This window comes from Leptonotus elevatus, chromosome 20, assembly GCF_054856555.1.
Source record: "Leptonotus elevatus isolate MCC_2025b chromosome 20, RoL_Lele_1.0, whole genome shotgun sequence".
NCBI classification, from domain to species: domain Eukaryota; kingdom Metazoa; phylum Chordata; class Actinopteri; order Syngnathiformes; family Syngnathidae; genus Leptonotus; species Leptonotus elevatus.
The window spans coordinates 11,783,880-11,810,695 of NC_141258.1; the positions used below are offsets into that span (position 1 = coordinate 11,783,880).

Genomic DNA, 26,816 nt, shown 5'->3' on the forward strand with positions numbered 1-26,816 from the left:
TACAATGGGTGCATTTTTCTGCTTAATTCATATTGCACAAATGCAAAAAAGAAGAAGTCAACCCCCATTTTTTGGGGTGAAAATATTATGTTCTATGTAGCCCAACTCGTTGAAATACGGTATTTTGGTTAATATTGCGAATATGAGCTAAACAGCAAGATCCAGCAGTTTTTATCAATATCAGAAGCTGGCCATTTTTCGTTGCCACTTCCTGATGAGTGAAAATGACATTACAGTTGCTCAGGTCTCAGGTAACAACCAATCACGGCTTAGCTTCAGAAAACAGGTGAGCTGTGATTGGTCTTTGCCTGAGCCCTGAACAACTTGTGATGTCATCTTCAGTCGACAGCAAGAAACAAAATGACCGCCCCTTGAGATGGATCAAAACAGCTGGATTTTGCTGCATAACTCATATTCCACAAATGTAATATATTATCAGAATGTCATGTTTAGACTAATGAGGTCACATATAACACATTATTGTCAAGAAATGTTTAAGGTCTTGTCACCCTTTAAAAACAGATATCCTAAATCTTGGTGTACTTGAGTGTAATCATTTTACCAGCCCTTGTGAGATGATCCATTGTAATGGATTTCACGTCCATTATCGAGACTTTTGACCTCTTATAGCCAACATACTTGCTTATGTTCAACAATGTTAGCCTTGCTTGGAGCATTGTGTGTTGCTCTGTCTGTTTACATACACATCGCGACTCAAGAGGCCACACAGCTGTCCCACCTAAATTGTGATCAACAGGTACAAGACCACAAGGAATACAATAATTTCTGATTAACTGATGAGACGGAAACAGTACACTATCTTTATCTTTTCTATACTTGACATGTCTGTCAGGAAATGTTGATATCGAGCTAGTTATCCTCTATTTGGATCAAATGAGAAGTGGCGCAGGTGTACACTGGCACTGGACTCAGAGAGGCCATTTGCTTCCCAGTACAAAGATTACAAAGCTGACTGGAGCAGAACCTGGTCAGGAGAGTCGACTAAGCAAACCTCATTTTCTTGCTAACAGATGGTTCCCTGATTACGCAGCCACCTGCCTGCTAGCCACGCTTCGATGAAGCGGCCACCCACAGCAAGGCTGGTGGTGCACAGGTGGAGGAGGAAATGATTGTGATTGAATATGAAATGTCGATCGCTCTGAATATGTACGCTAATCTTGTTCAGGTCGACTTTGAATATTCTATTTTGCTCTCACTGAGGAGATAAGCATACAATTGTTTCCTCTTGAATAGCTGACTTGGTTTTCTCCAGGTACTCTGGTTACACCCATTCTTAAAACAAAATGCATGGCATGTTAATTGAAGACTTTACATTATCCATAGCTGTATGAATTGTTGTTTTTCCTTTATGTGCATTTTGATAAGGTTCAGAAAATGGATGGATGGATGATGTTTCACTGGTGACCAGTTCAGGCTATACCCAGTCGGGGCTGGTTTCTTTTCTCTATTTTCAAAAGCTTTTGCACTTCCCCTGAATTCCTCTTGCACTCCCTACCTCAAACCTACCCCTTCACCTCCCCATCATCGTCAACGTTATCAATGCATGCATGCAAATAGTTGATGTCCTCGTCCCTGTGGGTTGATATAATTCCAAACCGCAATCGCTGTGATGAAAATACAATTTTCCAAAAGCACTTAGCTGCTCTGCCCATCTTATAGCCATGGTCAAGATCAATATAAATTGATTTGGGCGCACCACATAACCACTGGAGGGTCACTGAGTGCCCCTCCACCATGAAAAAAAGAAAAAACATTTAAAAAAAAGATACCATTATGATGACTGTTTTCATCAGCATGCAGCATACCTGTTTAACAATGGTACCTCAACTTGATGCAACTTGGAAACCTTTCGCCCATTTGAAAGATTCTCAATGATTTTGCCTTTAACAAATATACATTGTTGAGTTTTCCACACCAACTCAGGCTGGTGCAGTCCTAACCATGCGTTGTTGCATGAACTGATGAAGCCTACTCGGATGAGAGACAACATGTCTTGTAAGATAACCAGAACAGTGTAGTTGTAATTGATTCAGTGTACGACTGTGCTTTTGGTTGGGTCATGGGGTCATTGTGTTGTTATGGTCTTGTATTTATCCCCTTGTGATGATGATGTTGTCAGTTGCTATGCAGCTGCTATGTTCCTTGTGATGATGTTGTTAGCTGCTAGGCAGCTGCTATGTTCCTTGTGATGATGTTGTCAGTAGCTATGCAGCTGCTATGTCCCTTGTGATGATGATAATGTCGGTTGCTATGCAGCTGCTATGTTCCTTGTGATTATGTTTTCAGTAGCTATGCAGCTGCTATGTCCCTTGTGATGATGATAATGTCGGTTGCTATGCAGCTGCTTTGTTCCTTGTGATGATTATGTTGTCAGTTGTTATGCAGCTACTATGCACCTTGTGGTGATTTTGTCAGTTTCTATGCGGTTGCTATGTTCCATGTGATGACGATGTTGTCAGTTGCTATGCAGTTAAGTCCCTTGCGATGATGATGTTGTCAGTTGCTATGGATTTTCTATGTCCCCTGTGATGACGATGTTTTAGTTGCTATGCCATTTCTATGTGCCTTGTGAGGATAATGTTGTCGGTTGTTATGCGGCTTCTATGTCCTTGTGATGATGATGATATTGTCAGTTGCTATGCAGACGCTATGGTCCAGTATTTGTAACTCTTATGTACTGTATTTAGGTTCTGTACTTGTGTCTTTTAATTGTCATCTAGGCCTTTATTCTGTCATGTAGAATTGTTGCCTCTGAGTGACATTTTTGTCAGTATGTCAACGTTTCTCTCAGAACATCAAGGTTTTCTATCCCTACTCTTCCAAAAAAGTAAAGGAAGGAAGTGATATGAATTACAGGTTCAGACCAGGTTCAGACCAAGACAAGAGCACGTTAAAACAAGCTGGACGTGACTGACCCTGTGTCGGTCCAAGTCGATCTGGCGGGGTGGTGACATTTGGAGTGGTTTAAGACTTAAGCCGAAAATGATGATGATTTGCTGAAGGGTCACTGCACCAACATGCCTATCGCCAAACCTGCACACAGATACAGAGGAGAAGGGGAGGGGCTAAAGGAGGAGAGGCAGCACACCTGACACACTGGAAGGAGATGCTGCTTAATATGTGTATGTTGTACTGTATGTGTTTGTCAGGAATCCAGATAAAAGACTAAAAGACATGTAGCTCTATATTAAAAATCTGCTAAAAATCACTTTGTATCAGGGGAAAACAAACCTCATGAAGTCTGATGTGAAAATAGTAATAAATGGTGTGTTTTTAAAGGGAGAGGAAACACTTTTGTATTGCTTTGTTTTCCTGCTTTCTGCACATGTTTTATTTAAAGCAAAATTCAGAAAGGATTTCCATGTACTTTATGCCCAGTCACAACTCATAACTAAAAGCTTTATATTGTTACTGTAAGCACATACCAGATCACAATTCCCTTAGAAACGCCACGTGAATGCCAAAAAGATGCTTTTTGCGGAACGTGTGACAATGGCAATTAACTGCAGAATGTCAAACATCCATTCATCGCTTTTATTTTTTGCCAGTTTTCAATTGAAGCCAATCACAGGGGACTTCAGGCAAGAGCCGTACTGGACTGGTCACCAGACTGTCACTGGGCAATCTCAAACATATTTAACTGAATTGTCAACAACAACATTCTTACATTGTTCTCAAACTTCATGGAGCGTGAGAAAATTATGTTTTTAGGGGTCAGAACAACAAACTGTAACGTGTAGAAATACGGATAAACTGAAAAATCTAGCTTTGTCTTATATGCACATTTGTATGCTTAAAACACATCTTAACCCAAAGTTTTGTTTGATTTAACGTATCACATGTTGTTCATAGCCATTTTTCGCAACTCATAAACCAAAAGATATAACATGAAATTGCTACCTTGTTCATAAATTGACAAATGATGGTATCTGGAACAAAACTTAAAAAAAAAATGCTCAGTCCGGCATGAAAATCATTTTACACAAATTGTGTAGTGGCCAGGATGGAGCCAGAAGTAACAATTTGATGTAAACAGTGCATTATTGACCTATTAAAGAGATGAAGTTGGAAAATACAAAATTAGACAAAACGACCTTGGGAAGTTTCATTACATTTGCATTAACACAGCTAAAATGACTTAGACAAAAGAAGAAAGTCACTCACATAGCCAGCAAAGAGTCCAGATGATTAAGTATGGATTTATACTGTGCTTTTCAAAACCCTTAAGAGAATAGAACACAATGTATAAATAAAATACATACTTAGCCAATAAATCCGATTCTGATTTCACAGGGCAAGGAGAGAGAGGGTGTTTGTAGATTTGTTTAGAAGACGTTTTGGGAAGCCAAACTATAAAATTCTTCAGTATAACTCATCACCTATTCCTTGTCCTTCCCTCCATCTCTACTGTTTCTCAGCGGCTCTAAAAAATAATAATAATTTTTAAAAAAAATCCCATATCAGAAAATGATCCTTATTATAAATGCCAGTCTCCTGCAGAGAAGTGGGCAGCCGGCAGGGATAGAAACAGTCAGGGGTAATTGAAAAGAGAAAAGATCAGAGGAAGACTAAATGGACTGCATGTCAAGCAAGGAAAAAGGGAATTCCAAGGTAGTAGGAAAGAAAAATGTTCATATAATATAGGCCTGAGCTGCAATCCAAGCCAAGTGGTTCGACCAAATTTAGCAAAGAGGGTGCGTGTGGGCAGCAAGGAAGCGTGTGTGTTGTCAGAAACATGAGCACACTGTATAGAGATGTCAGCGATGCATTGTGCTCAAGGCAGACTTTCGTCTACTGTATTTAAATGCATTTGTGTTAGTACATTACTCAGCTGAAAAGTTGCCTGTCATTTTATTCTACATCTACTTGTTTTTTTCCCCAAACTTTAACATTTCTTGTGTAGCTAAATTATTTAGAAAACATATCAGTATGATGAGGTGATTACCACGGGAACCAAAGTAAGGCTGTACATATAATGTATTGTTTTATTGATATTGCGTATCACAAGATGTTTAAATATACAGCAGAATCATCATCATCATAATCACCGTTATGACCATGACGATGGCTGTTGTTGTTATTATTATTATTGGGGATGGTGCCCCATGGTTCCCTCTCCCCTCCCCTTTCCTCCCACTTGCCGCCTCCTCCTCATCGCCTCCCCCCGCCCGTCCTCCTTCGGCTCCCGGTCCTTTCTCCCTTGTCGCCCTCCCTCCTCCTCCGCCCTCCCTGTCCTGCCCTGCTGTTGCCCTTTCCCTTTCCCCCTCTTCCCCCTCCCCTGTCCGCCTTCCTCCCCATTCCCCTGGACCTGGGGCTCCTTCCCGGGTGCTGGGGCGGGGCGGCTGGTGGTGTTACGCCGCTCCAGTAAGCCTCCTTGTGCCCTGGGCGGGCCCCGGCGGCCGGCAGCGTTCTTATCGCCCCGCCGTGCTGGGGTTGGGCGGTTGGGTGGTCGTACCTCCTGCTCCCCACCGGTTTGGGAGGGGCGCCGCTGGTCGCTCCTCTTAACTCACTTCACTAGTTTTGCACAATACACTTTGTAAATAGACACATAGGGCACATAACACATTCCCTGGGGGGAAGAGGTAGGGTGGAGACATTGTCTTTGCCCTGCAACTCCCCTCCAATTTTAATGCACCAATTTCAATGTACCAATACCAGGTTTCAGTATCGGACTGATACCCGGCCTTATTTTAAGTTATTAGCCCTCTTGTGGTCGTTTTACGAACAGGAAGTAGATGTTAGAAGAACAGAAAATGGCAATTTATTTCAAGCAATTTATATATATATATATATATATATATATATATTCAAATAAATATAATACTTAATTTCATCAGTCTTAATCGAAAGTATGCGTTAGTAAGTTTGTTGGCGGCAACTTTTTTGATTGAGTTCTTCTACTGAATGCCATTAGACGGTGCAGATATACCGAATGAAGTGTGAAGTTTCAAGTTGCAATGTTAAAAAACAACTCTGAATAGCTGTAAATTGTGCTCACGGGTTTCACTAAAATAATTGGATTCCCAAAATCTATCAATCATAAATATAGTACATGAAAGGAAACCTAACCTTTGTTCTTGTGTTTCCTGTCAGGTATGCGTATCCTGGTTACCCTGCTGCTCGACACTCTGCCCATGCTAGGCAACGTGCTGTTGCTTTGCTTCTTTGTCTTCTTCATATTTGGCATCGTGGGAGTCCAGCTGTGGGCCGGCCTGCTGAGAAATCGCTGCTTTGTGGAGGACAACTTCTCTTTGTAAGTTCTGCAAAAAAAAGGAACTAAATGTATTTATTTTGTTGAGTTTATTTGAGTTTGGTCATTTGGAATTGCATATTGTAGTAAGTACATCATTGAAGCATTGAAAAACACACCAATCCTTTGTTAAATACTATATATTTGTACTGTATGACCCATTTTCGGATATTGATCATATTGATCCATTTTGTGACAGGTGCACAAGGTGACTGGATTTATATGTTCATTATTATTATTTTTTTAATATGGCTGAGATGAACTCAGATGATTTGGTAAATGCTTAACAAAGGGTCGAGATAAATGTTGAGAAGAGCCTTGACCCTACAAGCTGCCAATAAAGACAATCAGGTTTGCATTTATTGGGTCTAACAGTGATGAATAATGGAGAGGAGGAATGTCAAATGGACACACAACTTGGTCTTGCTGTTTGGGTGATCCTTGTTTTATTACTTTCTATAGTCTCAGCCAGCCTTTCCAAAATCTAAGGTCAGGCCCGTGCAGTTTGCATTTGGTCACCGTGTGTAGAATGTTGTTGGCTACAGGTAACGCTGTAAAAAAGTGCCTTTTGATTTGTGTTTCTTGCAATGAACTTAATATATTTGTCAATCTTATGGCATTACATGATAAAGTGTATTTGGGTCATTAGCTGGAAACGAAATTGGTAAACTTCCTTATAAAGGCTTAAAGTTGGAGGCTTACATTTGTGTGAAGCATTTATAGGCAATTTAGGAAAACACATGCATCACTTATTATAAAAGATTCTATATTGTTTCCTATTAAACATCATTCGTTTTCTTCTGTTATATTTTCAGTCAGTCCTGTCCGCATTTGTCAAGACCACCCATATAGTACTTTTGAAGCTATTTTTGTAACAATTAATGACCTCCCGGGTTACTTTGAAGTTAAATTTGCCATTGCTTTTGCTAGGTCAACATTGGACTGTTTCCAACCATTTTTCCTGTATTAATCATCCAATACTTTTAACTAAGATTAAAATGTAAAAAATGTGAGGATGTGTTTACCCTGAGGTACTATATAAACCACTAATCAATGAAATGTCCTCTTATTTACCCTTAGCCCTCTGTCTGCGGAGCTTGAGAAATACTACCACACCGAAAATGACGATGAGAACCCCTTCATCTGCTCTCAGCCCAGAGAAAACGGCATGAGGGATTGTAGCTCAGTGCCCAAGCTCTATGACGAGGCGGGTCTGCAATGCAATCTCGACATGTACTCGTACAACAGCACCGATAACACCACCTGTGTTAACTGGAACCAGTACTACAGCAACTGCTCTGCTGGTCTGGTTAACCCGTTCAAAGGTGCTATCAACTTTGACAACATCTGCTACGCCTGGATTGCCATTTTCCAGGTAAAGAGCTAAATTCAGTACATAGTTGCCTGGGTCTTAGACAGTCATCATTAGAATGGGTTTAATAACGCAAACGAGATGGAAAACAAAAAGGCGATAAAAGGAAGGCCAATTGCTTTGTAGCAGCTGGCATATCGCTGAAATATGGCTTTACACGATTAGCAGGACATGACATCCACAGCCTCAATTTTCCGCGCCATTTGTTAGCTATCTCCACATCATCTGCAAAGCTTTTGTCTGTTTTCCTACATTTCTGTCAAGATGGGAGTGTCATGTTGGAGGACAAAACCTAGATTGGGGATTAGTTCTCCCACTGGTGGGACTGTTATGTGAATTTGCCTGTGTGTGGTGAAGCATGCACGACAAAACTGGGGGATTAAACATGTGCTTGATTTTAAGGGAGTTGAGGGGTTAGTCACCTCACAGCGGGAAGGTCCTGAGTTTGGATCTCGGTTTAGGTCATCCTGAGGGCATTTGCTGTGTGGGTTCTCTCTGGGTACTCCAGCACTCTAAAACAGTTGGGTCAAAAGTAACCCAATTATGGATAAAAATAAATAAATAATGCACCGATCCACTTTATGGGTCAAATTGACCAAATTATTAGTATTTTTAAAATACAAAATGGCCTCATTGGGTCAAATTAACCCAAGTAGAGGATGTGACCCAACTTTATGGGTTGTTTTAATGACCCAATTTTTTACTCGACGTTGGGCCAATTTGACCCAAGTAGACGATCTGACCCAACTTTCTGGGCTGTTTTAGAGAGCAATTTATTATTATTATTATTATTATTATCATTATTATTATTATTATTATTATTATTATTATTATTATTGCAAAACAACCCAGAAAGTTGGGTTAAATTAACACTAGTAGAGGATCTGACCCAACTTTTGAGGTTGTTTTGCACCCAAAAAAAAATACAAACCAAAAAATTGGTCTTTTTGTATAAAACAGCCTATAAAGTTGCACCAAAAAAACACATACAAATAAAATGTATCTTTTTGTATTAAAAAAAAAAACATAAAGTTGGGTCAATTTGACCCAAGTAGAGAATCTGTCCATTTTTGACCCAGAGTTGGGTTATTTTTGACCCAACTGTTTTTAGAGTGAGATTACTCTCACAATCCAAACACATGTATGTTAAACTCCAGAGGTGGGCGTGTCAATGAATTTTGAGGGTCTGCTGTGAGACAACAGTCTAACTCATAGGTGTCAAACTCCGGTCCTCGAGGGCCCCAGTCCTGCAGGTTTTGGAGGTTTCCCTCTTGCAACACAAGCTGATTCCAATCAGCAGGATCGTTATCAGGCTTATGCAGAGCTTGCTGATGAGCTGCTCGTATATTAGCTGTGTTGGAGAAGGGAAACATCCAAAACCTGCAGGACTCCGGCCCTCGAGGACCGGAGTTTGACACCTATGGTCTAACTAGTCCTCCATCACAACACTCAAACTGGACAATGCATCTCCAATCTGTGGTTTTGGTTGTCTTCCTCTTAAGGTGATCACTCTGGAGGGCTGGGTGGATATCATGTATTTTGTGATGGATGCTCACTCTTTCTACAATTTCATCTACTTCATCTTACTAATTATCGTAAGTATTCTATACCTCCTGAGGTTTGCAGTTAAAGTTCTTCTAATATTTGACATTACTACTTGGATAACAACTCTTCCCTGTCCTTAGATTGGCTCATTCTTCATGATCAATCTCTGCCTGGTAGTCATTGCCACTCAGTTCTCAGAAACCAAGCAGAGAGAGAGTCAGCTGATGAAGGAGCAGAGGGTTCGCTTCATGTCCAACGCCAGCACCTTGGCCTCTGTCTCGGAGCCCGGCTCCTGCTACGATGAGCTGCTGAAGTACCTTGTCCATGTGGTCCGTAAGGGAGCGAAACAGGTGGCCCACATCTGCAGGTTCTTAGCACGACGCGCAGGACTCAACATTGCAGCCTCTCCGCCTCCAGTAGAACCCCAACAAAGGCAGAGCCAGAGGAGGAGGAGGAAGTCCTCAAGGCAGGGGTCGTTGTCTGTTTACCACATGGCGCACCCTCACCCCCACTACCTTTACCATCTTGGGAATGGCAGTGTGAGAGCAGGAGGGAACATCAGGGGTCTGGAAGGTCAAGATGTGGACCCATCTTCTCATAACAACAATATAGGAGCAACCTGTGGTGGGAACCTTACTTTAGTCCGACCGCTGCACTCAGTCATTACAGCAACCTCTGACACCAATCTGGCTGGATATATTGACTCGCAATCAACTCTTGGTGTACTCCACCGAGAAAGTATTTGCTGTACACCCTCAACCACAAACCTGTGGCAAACTCCAGGCCAATTCTCCTTGACTTCAGCATCCACATCTAGAGCAATGAAGAGGAACTCTGTTCCCTTTGCTGCTCCCGGTCCTAAGAATTACCCCACTCTTCAGGCCAGAGCTCTAGCTGAGTCGAGACGAGGGAGTGTGGCAACCAGTACTCTAACGAATCTCAATATCCCACCGATGTCATATGGCAGACGGCGGCGGAGTCTGGCGGACACCCACAATCCATCAGGTAGATGATTGACAGGAACTCTTTTAAAGTAACTTGGAATTTCCAAACTATGCAGTTGAACACAAAACCATTATTCGGTGGTATGAATGGCAGCTGGTGGATACAGAGGTTAATTGTACCTTCTGTTTTCTAGTGGAAGTGCATTTAATTATTCTGCCTGTACATCTATACTATATGTCAACTGGCATAAATACTCTAGGTACTACTAGGTAATAGATAGTTTGTTCCATGCCAAATCGCCCCCAAAAAAATCTGAAAATTTTAACCAAGCAAATTTGGATTTTGATGAAACTTGGTTTCTTGTTGATAGTGACGGCACAACACGAAGTCTCAAATTTGAGGTCAATCGGAGCAGGGGTTTGGGTGCTAGGCCTGTCCAATTTTGATATTTTCACCAAAGAGGGGCATTTATTCATCTAAAGTTGAAAATTAATTGACTAATCAATAAATATAATATAATATAATATTACATTTAAGGTCATGTGACCCATAAGGTCAATTTCGAGGTCAACTATAAAATAAAATACGCACCAATCTTCTAAATAATTTCAGATTTGTAACCCATGTTGAATTATTTTCTCCCAAATGCCTGTTTTGGGAAGAATGACCAAGTATTTCCTGAGATATAATCATGAGATCTTCAAAGGAAGACGGCCAGAACCTTTTGCAGAAAATATCAAAATTCAGTGAGCCATAGCTCCCAAACCACTGCTCAGATTGACATAAAATGTGAGATTTAGTGTTGTGCCATCACTATCAAACCAGTATGCCAAGTTTCATTCAAATAATAATATGCTTGGTGAAACCCACTGAGTGATTTGGAATGGAATGACTCTCGTTTTCTGATCCCTCATGGCAAAATAGATAGGCTGTTCTAAAGTGAAAATTCTAGTTCCTCTAGCTTCATTTTTGTCCAAAAATGTAATGTTTGACATATTTCAAGACGCAATTGACTTTTTATGTAATCCTGTTGTCTCGTAAAAAAGCCAACGTTGAATACAAACCAATATCTATTGCCTTGAGCGTGCATGATTTCACGGATAGTGGAGGTAAAAATAGGACAATCATATGAAGTGTGAGAATAGCATGGATGATTTATTCAGAAATTTTGTCAGATGGAGCAAAACAAATGACATACCTCCACTCAAAATGTTCCTTTTCATGCAATCGCCTATTAGAATCAGACATAAATGTGTTGTGATTAAGCCTCAAACTAGAATACCCTCCAGGAGTATTTTTCCGCACGAGAGAGAGAAAACATTCTAATTGCAGTCAAATGTTAATGCTTCACGTTGTAACTGGCAACTGAGTTCTCTGCTCCTGGCCAAGTTCTAAAAGGCCGTGTGCTCAGCAAAAGTCAGGCCAGATCTGCTCAGGTTATACAGACGTTGGAAACACTGGCTGCCAGCCACGCAGGCTGCAGCACGGTCTGGGGAGACGAAGTTGACGCATTGCCCATCGCTGTTGAACACACTTCCCTTTGACACACACGCAAGCATCCAAAATTGTTGTTCTTCACACTAGATTCCTTTATTTGTTTTGACATTTTTTATTAAACACTTGACGCATGCTATTTATCACGATCACAGTCATTAATTCTGCTCTCTCGCTCAGCTGCAGCCCAGACTTCTTGCCAGCTGTCGGCCCGTGACCTCAGCACCATGAGCAGCGCCATGGACATGGTGGGGTTGACTATGGACCCTGAAAGTTGCCCTTACTGCGCAAAGGCCCTCGCCAATGAGTCGGAGGGTGGCACAGATACACCGGGGGACTCTGACAGTGAGGGTGTCTATGAGTTTAGCCAGGACACGCGGCACAGGGACAGGCGGGACAGTCGGCAGCCCAGGAAAAAGCCCTTCAGGCTGGGTAAAACCGCTGGAAAGGTCGTGCACTTCTGGAGATTGGTGTGCGATACGTTCAGGAAGATCGTTGATAGCAAGTACTTTGGACGTGGGATCATGATTGCCATCCTGATCAATACGCTCAGCATGGGGATCGAGTATCACGAACAGGTGAGTGTCAAAAAGGTTTTTTGAATGCATCTTTTTGCAAAGCATTTTTTTCCCCCTAAGCGCCTTCCGTAAGAGTCAAATTGGTGCTCCACAAGTGAGTAGCCACAGCCGATGTAGTGATTGATGAATTCAAAGCTAAAGATTAACTGTGAATGTTTGTGTCTCTCTGTGTGATTGTGTAAGCTGCACTGCTCCCGTGAGCCCAACTGGAATTCCTGATGTCTCTCTCTGGACTTGTTTATTTACACCAGCATAATTGCAGCCATGTGAGACAGAAAATGCGAGAAAGAGAATGTATGATGAGATGAGATGAGAGAAGGGTGGATTTTACTTGAGACAAAAAACTGACATACTCTAACACTTATAATCTGTATCTTACAGACATATTGTATAGGCATATATTTGTGTACAACAAAAGCCCGTGGTTTTATCTGGTTACTAAGAGCATGAGTTTAGTTTATGTTCTTAGGAATCCGAGTGCCTAAGGCCACCGATTTGGGAGCTCCAGTGAGATAAAATTCGGGACTGCTGACACAGCTCAGCTCCTTTTTTGAACGCTTATTTGAATGATAAGCTGTCATGTAATGTATCAATACTACTTTTGCGATCGCGATGGACAAATTGAGCATGCCTGACTTAAGATATTTGTACATAAAATGTATATTCAGGGTCATTTAAGTTAAGAGGTTGGAGTGTTTACTTTCAGGGCTAGCGTAGGGCTAAGATTTCCTCCTAAAATCTTGAAAATGAACACCTTTTAGTAGCTTGTAGTTAGCACGCCTGAGATTTGGGGATTCAATCTTTGCTCTGGCCTTCTTTCGTGGGGTTTGTGTGATTGGTTCACGACCAGTCCGAGGTGTACCCTGTATTTCGTCAAAACTAGTCTGGAAAGGCCCGAGCTCACCCTAATGAAGACAAATACTGTAGAAAGTCTATGGAGAGACAAGCAAATAGATACCGCCAAAAGGCCAGCTACTTGAAAAAGGCTGAGCATTTATTTTCCTGTCAGAGGTGGCAAATCCACATCCAGAAAGTAAACATCCTGCCACCGTTTGGCTTTAGCCCCTGATGCTAGCTAGCTAACTCCCTAGCAGGTAAACAAACACCATGGGAGCTGACTAGGGAGATAGCTAGCTATCACCTGAGGCCAAAGTCAAACTGTGGCAGGGATATTACTGGAATTGCCACCTCTGCTGTCAAATAGCCTATATTCCAGAGCAATGACATTTGTAAACCACTAACCTCAGTAGACTGACATGATGAATGACATCAACATGACAAAGAAAAGCCTACAACAGTCTTGCAAGTAAGTAACAGTAGAAGACACTTAAATAGTACCTTGATTTGCATTTTGTTGGATGCAGTGAAAACAGTAGTAACGTATGATCAGTAGTACATGTGTAATGATTTGGAGAAAGTTCTACTACTTACACAAGTATTGTTTATTTGTCTGGGGTGTTTTTTAAGCGATTGAAATGTGTTCAGGTTATATGGGGTTACTTTCGGTCCCTGGCCCAGTGTTTCCAAACATCGCCAGATGGCAACATCCTTAGCACAACCACAAGAGTTTTTATAGCCTTCTCTTTTTCACCTCCAGTTTTCTGCCTTAATTTTCTACTTTTTTCTTCTACCCTTTCTCCCCACACATCCCCTTGTCCCCTGCTTCTCTTTTTGTTCCTCATGTATTCTGTTGTGCTTCTCGGTTACTTCTAACCCACTCTCTCTCAAGTGCTTTTTCGTTGTTGTTGGGTCTCCAGACACATAGCTGAAAACTTTACCCGGAGACAGATAATTGATTGTTAGCTCACTGACATCCAGTAGAAGGAGGGATCTCCAAACCTCAGTTTGTCTATGTAATTCTGTCCACATGCAGGAAAAAAATATATATATTGGTGTTGTTTTCCATAAGTATCATCCGGCCAAGTTTGGCATTATGGTTTTGCTTAAGTGTACTCTCGAACTAAAATACTTTGCGTCACCATTAATGCCTCACGCCTTAAAGAAACAGTACGTAGTAATTATATGTAAAGGATAGTTACTTTAACATTGTTTGGAATGGATGTACCCTGGCTTATACTAAGAGGATTTATGTCATGCAAATATGTGCTTAATATGGACTATAATGTTAGTGGATGAGCCAGGACATTTCAAACATGATACTGCAATTAAATATATATTAAAAGAAATAAGATCAAATAACAATTTTTTGTTCAGTTACATAGTAATTTCTCTTCCACCATCAATATATAGTGTATAAAAACTACATTTGTATCATTGGCCTAATATTACATTGTGAGTCAGACTGTAAGTTTTACACCTTTTTTTTCTTCTTTTTTTTATTTACAGTATATGACTTAAGATGAAATGCTTGGGGGGCCCAATTTGTTAGCCTAGTTGGTTTGTGCTTCACTCGAGGGAGTTCTCCACAATATCAGTCTGGGTCTGCTCCACGTTGATTTGCTCGGGGTGCTGTACAACACTTTGAGCCGATTGGACGAAGCAGAATCGTGTGCACGTCTACCTAACTTTTGTTTTGACCAATTACGGCAAAGGATGAAAATGTCGTCACCGACAAGCGACTGTTGTGACTAGCTGATATCATGCCGTTGAGTTTATGTTGTCGGTTTATTGCAACCTCCACACATTTGTCCACCGGTGTCGCCATTTGTGGTTTGTTTCCTTCCCACGGCTTCGGCGCTTCTTGTTTTCGTCACAGCTGCATATCCTGCCCCCAAATAAAAATGTCACTCTGTGATTGGTCCAAACCACCAGTGGGTCATATCAGTGGAAATCAATGGGAGCAAAACAAGATGGATTCTCTGGACTTTGTGAACTCACAAATACCGTGAGAATACTCAACCCACTATGGTTGTGTATTCTTTTCTTTTTTTTTCTAAAAATGTCATGTCCAGTTAGAAAACAAATCTGGAGACACCTGATCTTCACAAATCATGAGCTACCATCTTTGAATCCAGTACTCTTGTGATTGTCCATACAGAATGATTACATTCACATGCATAGCCGTCCATACACTTTCAGCTATTGTGATGAAACACCCCAAAGAGGAATTGATAATGAGGTTATAAGCAACTTCATAACACGCTCACAAAGTGAATTATAATTCAGTGAATTTGGCTTCAAGCACAAACTCTCTATTAGTATCGATCAATATGTTTGTTGGCAATGACTTGACTTGACTGATTACATTTAATGCGGTATTTAATCTGGATTTGTGAAGGATGGAAACAAGATGAGCGTGTCAAACAGAAAAAGGTTGTCAATTGACTAGAAAGACGGTCTGTCTCTGTTATCAGCACAGTTGCTTTTAATGTCACGTCTTACACCAAACTGTTCACCCAATCTTGAATGATGAAACACAGCAACAAACTACACATGGAAATATTTAGAGCAAAAGGACCTGGACAACAAGTGAGGCTTTATTATCCTGACAGTTCCTGCTAACCAGAATCGATTTGCATTTAAACAGCAAGTTTAAAATGGCCTACAAATATATAAGGTGTCATATTATAGTGACGATACAGAAATTCCTTGTTAAGCATGTCGTTAATCTTTATATGTCATGCTGGGGTGGGGATAGAATGTAAAGCTAGTGTGTTGTAATAGCAGGGAAGCAGTCATGCTGCTGTGAGAAGACATTTCCAGTTTGCAGAGCTCATGAATCAATTATTTTTTGCTTACATTATGGTTGAAATATAATGGGCATTATTTACCCAACATGCCAAAATAATAAAAGTTGAATGCAGTAATGTACTGGACTCTTAAACACGTCGCATCAAAAATAACCCACATTGGGTCAGAATGAAATGGTTCGATCCAACCTTTTCAGTTATTTAACCCAAAAGTTAAGTGAAATGAAATTATTAACCCACAAAGAAACCCAATCATTGGGGTTGTTTTTGGGGTTATTCATTTGATCCAACTGTTTGGGTTAATTGAATAACCCAATAGAAGTTGTTTAAAAATAACCCAACCCAACTTTGTTACGCAAAAACTTTTTGAGTTATCTAACCTAAAAATGTGGGTCATAAATTTGGGTTGATTTATGTGTTATTAATTAAACCCAACTTTTTGGGTTAATTGAATAATCCAATTGAATTCAGTAAAAAATTAACCGACCCAACTTTTGTTATTTAACCCAAAAAGTTGGATCAAATTAAATTAATAACCCACAACCCAATGATATGGGTTGTTTTGTGTGTTATTCATTTGAACCAACTTTTTGGGTAAATTGAATAACCCCAAAAAATTGGGTCATTCCCTTTTTGACCCAATTTGTGCTATTTTTGACCCAAATGGTTTTAGAGTGCAGTTTTTTAAAAATCGGTTGCTGTCCAGATGTTCAATAAAACTTTCTCTTCAGACTGACACTAATATGACTACTCAACTCTTGAGTAATCACAGATACCGATACAAAGTACCGATATCACTAGTATTTGTGATAAATAAAATTTCCCCCCCCAAAAACAATTACATCATTTTCAAGAAAAACCTATGTATCCCGATTTAGCATTTTTCCTTAAAATTGAAATGATTATAGATAAATAAATAAATAAATGTGAAAATATGTTTCCCAGAATGTGTATTGTGTACAGACAAGACACCTCCATGTGCGTTTTGTACAGCAACAAATGTAATCCCTGAAATATAAAGTAGCCTCCTGATTAGATGGTCTATAATGGACAGAGATGCTGTGGGCAACCTGCGTCCTTCAAACACAGACATGCAGGCCATCAGCGTATGGAGCAACATCGCTAGAACCCTCCCTGTCGATGACACATAACAGAGCCCTCCTTGTCTACTTCCTTTCTCATAAACACTCACTTGCACACGCAAACACACAGCTGCTAGGGATGCCGCACACACATCCACTCCGTATGAGGGTAGCAAACTAGACGAGTGCATAGAATTCAAATGCAACACTGAGATGAAGAGCGTGGGGGGCTTGGGTGGCTGGATGAAAAGATGATTAAATAGAGTGTTGGATAGGGATTACAGAGTGTAAGGACTTGGAGGTGACGGGATAGAAGGGAGATTATGGGAAGAACAGTGGAGGCAGATGACTTGGACATGTTAGGAGAGGGTGTCTGCTTTATCTCCATGTTGTTTAAGAGCATCGCCATTTACAGTGGAGAAGATGGATTCATTGTACTTCTCTATGCAGCATAAACAAACTGCCTATTTACTTGGGAAGATAATTTTTGTATTTTATTTTCTAAGTATATATACTGTGTGTATATATATATATATATATGCTTCAATAGTTAACTCAAGATGAATCGCAAATTTTATATTTGTTCTAAATGTACAATAAAATTTACAATGATTTCCCCCCCTAGGTTTTCATCTTCCTGTTAACATAAAAGTGGAAAAATGTTTAAACTAATATAAATATGGCTGCATCTTTTAGTCATTGAATTCCTAAAATTGAGTTGAAATTAAAAAGATGTACTGTACTGTAAAAAAACAAGTGTGACTAGATGGCATAATTGCATTTGTAAGACGGTGGTGACAGCTCAGTGCATTTTTATTTTCTATCTAATCTTTAACATGAAGTAACTTTTTAAAATTGTTAAATACAACTTAACCCCAGTCTCCACAAATATATGCATTATTATGAAATTTATTACTGCAAAATTTTGACGAGGACGTGTCTGCTTCGTTGCGACTGGAGTTTCCCCTGTACAGGCTTTCCAAATAAGGGGCGGTCATTAATCGTCTGTTTAAAAAGTTAGTGGTGTTAAAGGAATTTTTAATTAACTCAAAAGTAACGCACTAATTTTGACACCCCTAATATATATATATATATATATATATATATATATATTATGCTGATGTATAATCTTTTCCAATTCACGTCCTCTAGTTTCAGTGGTAGACAAAGACATTTTCCCTTGCTCAATTCATTTGCAGCTGACAGGTATGTCTGTCACTTGTTGAAAAAAAGGCACATTTCTAAGCACACGTTTTGGTGCAATGTACTTGCTCCTAATCTCAGTCTTGAAGGAAGGCTTTTCCAGTCCTGAAGACTGTGAAATTCAAATGACAGAATCGCTGGCGTGAACAAAAAATGCGTTCAGTTATTTCCTGATTCACCGAGATGCCAAATCACAGTCTGATTTGACCTGGCACATTCTATGTTTTTGTGGAGTTAGTTGGCTGTGTGGATAATAGAATGTATCCAAAGTAATATTACGGTACTTGAACCACTAAATAGATGAGTTACGTTTTTACACATTTTATGCTTTTCTCCCTTTAGCTTGATTTGATAGCGTTGTTATTGTTGCTGCCTTTCGATTTAAAGCAGATATTGTTCAGTCAGATTAAAGAATTACAGCACACAATTTAAAGTGGCAACAATGGCTGACGTTTTTTTTTAACAGGTTTTCTTTTGGGGGGTTGGGGGTCTGTCTCATGCATATGGTTTACTGCTCATTTAGTAGCAGCCAAAAGCTACTACTATCCCAGAGTGTGAAGAAAAAATTGAGCACCCACAAAGGTTATTTTAGTTAACGAAAACTAACAAAAAAGCAAAAATTCAAAAAACAATTTTGTTAGGGAAACAAAATAAAAACGAAAATGCTTTTGAAAAAAACGAAAACTAACTAAAACTAACTATAATTATAGCGAAAATGTCATTCGTTTTAGTCTTTGGTGCCGTTATTAATTTAATGCATGAGCCTTTGGGGACGATTTGAAATGTGATTTTAAGTATACAAGGATTTATTTCGATATTAACCGTAACAAGGACGTCTAAAAGTTTGTCACACAGAAGTGACGTCATCTAGCAGCAGCCAATAGAAAAACACTTCCAGATGACGTCGCTCCTATGCGACAAATTTCCGTGCTTAACTTTTGGCTCCAATGGCTTGGCTTGCCTGCTTTTTCATTTAATTCAGCTGAAATACAACGCTAGGTAAGAAATGTGTTACTTTTTTAATTTTACTGTGGTGTTTATTAAATTTTGAGCACAAGTAATACACTTTTTTTTAAATGAAAACTAATAGTGAAACTATAACTAAAACTAAATTAAAACTAAACATTTAAAATAACCAAACCTAATAAAAACTAAACTAAAACCACCCTGAAAACTAATTTAAACTAACTAATTTAATAAATAAATAAAAACCCTGGCACACACAAAGATTTTCCACTTGTAAATGTTATGTAAATCGCCAAAGCAGTATACATCCACTGTGGTTTGTCTTTCAGGACTGAAATATAAATAAATAATATATTTAAAGTTAAAGTACCACTGATTGTCACACTCACCTAAATGGGGTGATATTCGTTCTCCGCATTTGATCCATTCCCTGAGGGTAAATGTTGCATTTTTGATTTAAGGCATCATGTTTAATTATGAATACTGTACTTTCTAAATTGTAATATTATTTTACTTGAACATAAATTTATTTTGATGGGATTTGGACAACAAAAAACAACATTTGTGAGTTAGGCAGTGAATACAATAGTAGTTTTTCTAAAATAAATGGGTGAGTTAGCAACAATAAGGAATATTGGACAGGACAGAAGTGGGCTTAATGAAAAAGTGTCCTTTTTGCTCAGCGGGACATCGATCTGACTGTCATCCGCATAGCAGTGAAAGGAATCCCATGCTTTCTTAAGATGGAACCCAGGGGCAGCAAGTAATGGGTAACACAAAAACAACGTGAACTTTTTAACATTCCCAAAAAACAAGTGATAGAAGAAAAAATAATTCATTCATAGTAATTGAAAACGTAATGCCATTTAAGAAACAATGATGGAATTTTATTTTATTTTTAATTTGTATTTGTTTTAGATTATGTTGTGTAGATGGTGTCCTCCTGTACGAATGCATTCTTGAAATCTGCTGTTGAGATTCCTCATTGTACAAAGAAAACCGCAGGGGCCTCGAAATAGAACCTTGTGGAACACCATATGTGCATAATCTCACACTGTTTTATAATAATATTAAATAAAACATCAGCTTTGATTCTGATGAACATTATGGCCAACTCCGTTAACATATTTGAATGTTGGTCAAGTATTTTTTTGGGCACACACAGTATGAGAACCCCATACAGCTTTTGTATCCAACCAAAATATTTCCACAAACAAGCCCAATCAACAAATAATCACCAAGAGAGTACGTCCCTCTTCATTTCACGCTTCGAATTACTTCCGATACATCAAACACACCCACTTGATTAAAACAACACACTCAGCAAGCGCAGTGCTGCGTCATTAGCAGTCTGAGTGCGGCATTCCATTTGGATTGTATCACATCAGATTAGGTGGAATTACATTAGCGCTAACCAGATTACGCTATTCCTCATCAAACACACTTCACCTCCTAACGTTCCTGCAGCCTCATTACCCAGGAAACGGACATTGAAGGAGGCAATTAGAAAAGCAAGAGCAGTTTCTCACTTACGCACTCACAACATGTTTAGGAATTCATCTCTCCCTTGCTAGTACTCGCACGTCAGTTGCTATTATTGAATTAAGAAATTAATCTCCTTTTTAAAATTGTAAACTTGAAACACGCCGCCGCAGTAATATGTCCAAGAAAGGATTTTATTGTTGGACTCTCTGCAGGAATCATGCATGATGTCTGAGGAATCATGAATATGTACTATATAAGATTTACAAAAAAACAAACAATTGCAGAGCAGACACAGTGGGGAGAAAAAATAATGATCAGTCTCATGGCCAGATTGCTGCAGTCCAAGTCTCAGCTCATAAAAGTTGTACTTCTTGTTTTGGCATAGCAACCACATCTATTATAGAGGTGTGTGTATTTGGTGTTCCTATTTGAATGTGGTTGCCTGTTGGTGTTTGATTACACATACAAAGTTCAGTGTTTCAGTTCAAATCGTTGATTTATATAAAACAATACAAACATCTAAGTCGTCCTGCACTTGTTTACCCTTTGAAGTTGTGTTCTTTTGAAGTATTTACGGCCACTGCTATCAGGTGAATGGATTAAATCAAGCCGATAGATAAATCAGAACCGAGACGAATTTCAAAAGACAGACAGTGAGAAAGAGGTTAGATGAAACAGTTTGATTTTCAGCAAATGGGCTTCAATGGCAGGAGCTGCGGATTATGTGGGCAGATTATTTCTTTTCAAGTGGAGCCAGAAATAGGTTATTTTTGCTGCACTTGTTTGCACTTAAACTGAACTGTCTTGCTAGGAAGTGACACATTCTATTCTGCCTCTTTACCACCTGAAAATTACAACTAGGTTCAGTCACAAAATCCCTTTATTTCCCTTTGAAATGATCTGTCATCAGCTTTCCAAGTTAATATCATTTCTAAAGCGCTCATCATTCAATTGACCAGTGCGCTGGAACACTTTACACTAAATTTACCAGTGCATTTCTAAAGGTATTTATTCAACCAGGTCTGACAAGTTAACAAAAAAATATTTTATCATGTTAAAACAATTAATTGGCTTAGTTTTAACGACAAACGGTATAGGACTGATCAATCTTTTTTTTTTAAATCTGGTTGACACTGTTTGGATTGTAATTCAACTGTTGTTTGTGTGTGTCAGACAGTTACATTTAAGATTTTTTCTCATCATGATCACAATGATTTCTGACTATGACTTGCAATAACATCTTAAATAGGAAAAATAAAACATTTATTGGCAGGCAAAGTCACTTGTGTGAGTTTTCCATCTATCCTAGATAATCTATGCTGTTCATTTTTAGACCCTGAGATTTACTCTGGCAATAGCTAAGGAAGTTCGCACTTCCGTTTCTGCTGTAATTTCTTTTGCAGTATTATGAAAAAGCTACTTGAGACGTTTAATTGCTTTACATTTATCATACCATCTGAGCAAGAGCGTGACAGGGAAGATTAACGGTTTGCCAAAAAATACAAAACTTCAGACCAGAGCTCGAACAAATTTGTTGTGTGTGATGAATGGCCTTTGCCATTCAGAATTAAATTGCCATCACAAGTGCCCACCGGATCATTATTACAAAAACTACCCAAAAAAAAGGAACAGGAAGTAAACAATTTTTGGGTGTAGCAATTAGTGCCTTGACTCCCAATTCAGTTTTCACATGTTCAGTAATCGTTCAACCACTGAATCCTGAGTCAATTTGAATGGATTACTGTCAGGGTTTACAATGGCGGTGGACCCGAGTGCAGGGAAGCAAGGCAGCGAGAAAGTAATTTAATTAATGAAAAGGCAAGTAACTACGGCATACAAAAATACTAAAACAATGTAAAACAAAACAAGGGTCAAACTCCAAACTAACTGTTAAAAAAACCTAAAACTTAGCAAAAGACAAAGTGAACACAAACGACAACAAGGACGTGACATAGACAATGAACAAAGGCAGGGAATTAAGGTCCCGTCCAGACGGAAGCAAAGCCGGCTTCAAACACACACCTCACACCGAAGCATTTCAAAACTTGCGTGTGTCCAAAAGAAGACGCTGAGGACGTTAAACGGCTGTAATGTATATGCCAAGTGTGGAGTGGTGCTGTAGCGTAGTCACAGGGAGTTAACAGAAAGCGTAGAAGAAGAATCAGCGAAGAAGATGAACACAATTTTTTCTAACTTTACCTATAGAACAAACATGGCTTTGCATGTATCGAAACAACATGAAAAAGACAAACACATGAGAAGGGACAATGGCGGGTGATTCAAATACAACACCGCTTGTTGAACGTGGGAATAAAGAAGCTAAATTCTTTGCTGCAAAAGCATAAGCAAGCTAAGGAGGCTGCGCAAAACAACTACGACACGACTATCCGCCATTGTTGACAGACTGACGGTTCGTGCGCGTCACGCGAGAATTGGGGCACACGTCATCAATCTGCTGACATTGCGTCGTCATCGAGCTGCGACCATTACGTCATCACTGGAGGAGTATCCTGCATATGGTGTCCAGACGGACGCGTACGGGGCGCGTTTTGAAATCTTTCCACTCTGGAGCCCGGTTTCAAAAGTGATCGGTTTTAATCTCCGAAACCGCGCCGTCATGTGGACGAACGGCCTAAACAGTAAGTGAGGATACATTGAAATTGGCTTTCGTATGTGCCTTAATACACATACTAACGAGACAACGGGAGACACGTGGACATGACACACACAGCTGAGGGAACTGATTGGATGACACGAGAGCAGAGGTGGACATAATAAAACTAGACGAGACAGACAATGACACCAGGGACACAAGGAAAACATGACAACCAAAATCCAACTAAAACCAAAATCAACAAACGTGAATCATGACAGTTACTAATTGTAATTTTGCCCAAAAACACGTCATAGTCCCAAAAAAAAGAAAACAATTTTTTTATTTCATCATAATGGTAAATGGATTGCACTTACATAGCACTTTAGCTACACATTATGTTGTCCAAAACCTATTCACTTTTTATATCATATTCACTTTTATCAAAACATGTCAGAGAGTACCAAGACTGCGGACGAAGCGCTAACGCGGCCGAGTCACCCTATGTAAAGGTTTTCCTTTTTAGTTTAAAATGACTTACTTTAACTTCCAGGATCCCGCACCACAATCGGCAGAACCCAGGGTGTTTTTTCACTTTTGGTAATATTTCAAATCCATCCACGTCGTCTCTCTATGTTTTGTCGGACGCACATGCTAGCTAATATTAAGCTAACATCGGACGGTTCATCTGTCTGGTTTCAGCGTCCAAGTTTGCAAACTCCTTTTGTACTAGGCTAGCATCATCGGCCGATATAACCACAAAAGCGTTGATACCTTGCCTTGAATGACTTTATTGACTGATAGCTTTACAGTTTGATATAATGGTTATTAGCCAGCTAAAATTCCCACACACACCTATCCATCTAATCTACTGTACATGCCATGCTAAATATTGCGAATCACACCCCTATCAACTATCAATGTTGTCCATGCCCTTAACCATTGTGGACATCATTAGAGTTGACTTAATAGAGATAAAACAAATGAGTGGTAATGTTTCTGAAAGACTCCTAATGATGGTGCAATATTGGGCCGCGGTATTGCTGCTTTGTTTTCCCTGCCCCAGGCCCTATTGTTGCATTCGGCTCTTTGGAGAGTTATGACTTCATACTGCGCAATGTCTTGTCCAGACATGCTCACTAAAGTTTTGTGTAGATTGTTTTATGTAGGCTCTAAGTTTCAACCAAACACATTTTCTAAATTGTTTACCATTCACAGTAATTACTAACTGATTTCAGATCCTTCTTACCATCAAACTATCTCAGTGTGGTCTTTAAGTGACCGTACGTTCATCATGCTGGCAAAACTTGATATTAATCTCTGTTTTTATGCTAGTTTTGAAAAATGGTGCTTACACATTCATAGTGTCCCGTGATTAGTAGCAGGCCACCTAGACAGATGTGGTGACAGCACACTGTGTTTACATTATGCTACATTACCTCCTGGTTCAGTTTGGGGATACATGTACTCAGGAGGGAACATTTTACAGTACACCATTGCTTAAATGCATCAGTATTATTTGGGGGTCATGCCAATGACATAGATCACCTTCAACTTCCATCCCTTTTTCATGTCTGTGTAAGGCGTCCAAATGACACCATGTTTGAGTTGTGTAAACTGTTTATTGGCTAGAGATGAAAAGGCTTCACAGCGTTTGTCTGGGATGTTCTACAGACGCATAAGAGCATTTGGCTCGTTTTCTCCTCTGCCATAATAGCCCAAACTGGCGCTGGAGGTCTGATTTACATACTGTGTCGTGTTTGGATGTGCCTCGCCTTTTATTGCTTGGCGCTTGTTTCTGTCTGCTTGCTCTAATTCTATCTCTTTTTTTTTTTTTTTTTATTCTCGATAGCATAGAAAACATAAGCATGCCAGTTGTTTGATCTTGTTGTGAGTGACAGCTCAATTCTCTGTTGAGCTCCAAGCAGACATCCTAGGCACATTCTGCTGCAGCTTTGTGATCGGCATGCATGTCTGTTCGGCTGTGGAGCAAAGGCTGAGTGTGGGCATTGTATGCAGCAAAAGTTTGTTTTGTTTGTATTGTCGTCATTTTATTTCAGTCCCTGGTATGCTTTTGTTTTGCGTCTCTGACATACTGTATTGTAGCACATGTGGCGATTTTCTTGTTGCATAAATGTGTTGCTTCAGGTTAGTGGATTTTATGCCCTTATTAACAGTGCACACTTGCATATATGCAGGATATCAAGAGTGATGATTCGGCATTGGGATAGGAAGTAATAATGCTTCTGCATTATTTAAAAGAAAGCTTACTTATATATATATATATATATATATATATATATATATATATATATATATATATATATATATATATATATATATATATATATACATATATATAAAAGCTCATATGGGGGGAAAAAAACAATATTGTGCTCGTCTACATAATAATGACAAATAAATAGGCGTGTCCAGTCTTTATTTTAAATGTCTCGTGAATACAATGCTAATTAGCTGAGGTCATAAAATTACACAGGTAGTTCAAATATTACAGGTAAAAATAACCTTTTCAATGTACATAAATGACCTATAATCTATAATAACACTTGATGTCAAGGAACTTACTTACTATTGCACGCACGCATTGTCAATTTATGGAGGAACTCAAACGTGTTACGTTCTCCTTCATCTGGCGATTAGTGTGGGCCTTTAAATGTAGGTGGCCAAAACATGTCTAATTAAAGGCGTAGTCAACCCCCAAAATTTTGGGGACAATAATATGTTCTATTCAGTCCCACTAGTCTAAATACGTTATTCTGTTTAATATTGCGTTAGTGGAATATGAGAGTTAAGCAGCAAAATCTACCCATTGTTATCCATCTCAGGGGGCGGCCATTTTGCCACTTCTTGTTGAGTGAATATGACATCATAGTTGCTCAGGTTTCAAGTAACAACCAATCACAGTGCAGCTTCAGAAAACAGGTGAGCTGTGATTGATTGATAAAAATGGCTGGATTTTGTTTATAACTCATATTCCACAAATGTAATATTAATCAGAATGTCATGTTTAGATTAGTAAGGTCAAATATAACATAATTGTCAAGAAATGTTTAAAATGAACATTTTAACAGATTTGCTGCTTTGTTGCATGATGACAATATTGTGGCAGTTTTAATATCGCGATATCACAATATTGCTGTAATCGTTGCTTCCATATTCTTAAATGCCCAACATGGATGGATAGATAAATGGATTATTTTCCAGTTTTTGTTAACAATGTAGCCAGTAAAGTACTAATTACCTATTTCTTTCTTTTTCCTCCAGCCTGATGAGCTGACCAATGCCTTGGAGATCAGTAATATTGTGTTCACCAGCCTCTTCGCCCTCGAGATGCTGTTAAAAGTATTGGTCTACGGACCTTTTGGATATATTAAGAACCCCTACAATATATTTGATGGCATCATTGTGGTCATCAGGTGAGTTGAACACACACACTTGTATTACTCTCATATTTATTCTGGATATTGGCAGAGGTCTGCACTCAGTGCTCTTACTGTATAAGTCAGGCATATTGTTGTAATGAAGCCAGCAGTACATTGGTTATAAAACATTAACGGATCTACAGTGTCCACATGGCTAACAAATTCTCCTGATGTGTTTTCTTGTCCAAG

The 26,816-nt window shown here is 39.3% G+C and overlaps 1 protein-coding gene across 19 annotated transcripts in view; it reads left to right on the forward strand.

Annotated features, from left to right (window-relative positions):
- Positions 1–26,816, forward strand: part of cacna1g (calcium channel, voltage-dependent, T type, alpha 1G subunit) — a 205,111-nt gene that overhangs the window by 106,310 nt on the left and 71,985 nt on the right. For all 19 annotated transcript variants that reach the window (XM_086063911.1, XM_086063912.1, XM_086063907.1 and 16 more), the window contains exons 6-11: positions 6,115–6,274; positions 7,352–7,646; positions 9,146–9,238; positions 9,329–10,193; positions 11,808–12,205; positions 26,470–26,621. In XM_086063911.1, the coding sequence (XP_085920037.1) occupies positions 6,115–6,274; positions 7,352–7,646; positions 9,146–9,238; positions 9,329–10,193; positions 11,808–12,205; positions 26,470–26,621 (1,963 nt within the window). The remainder of the gene's footprint in view (positions 1–6,114; positions 6,275–7,351; positions 7,647–9,145; positions 9,239–9,328; positions 10,194–11,807; positions 12,206–26,469; positions 26,622–26,816) is intronic.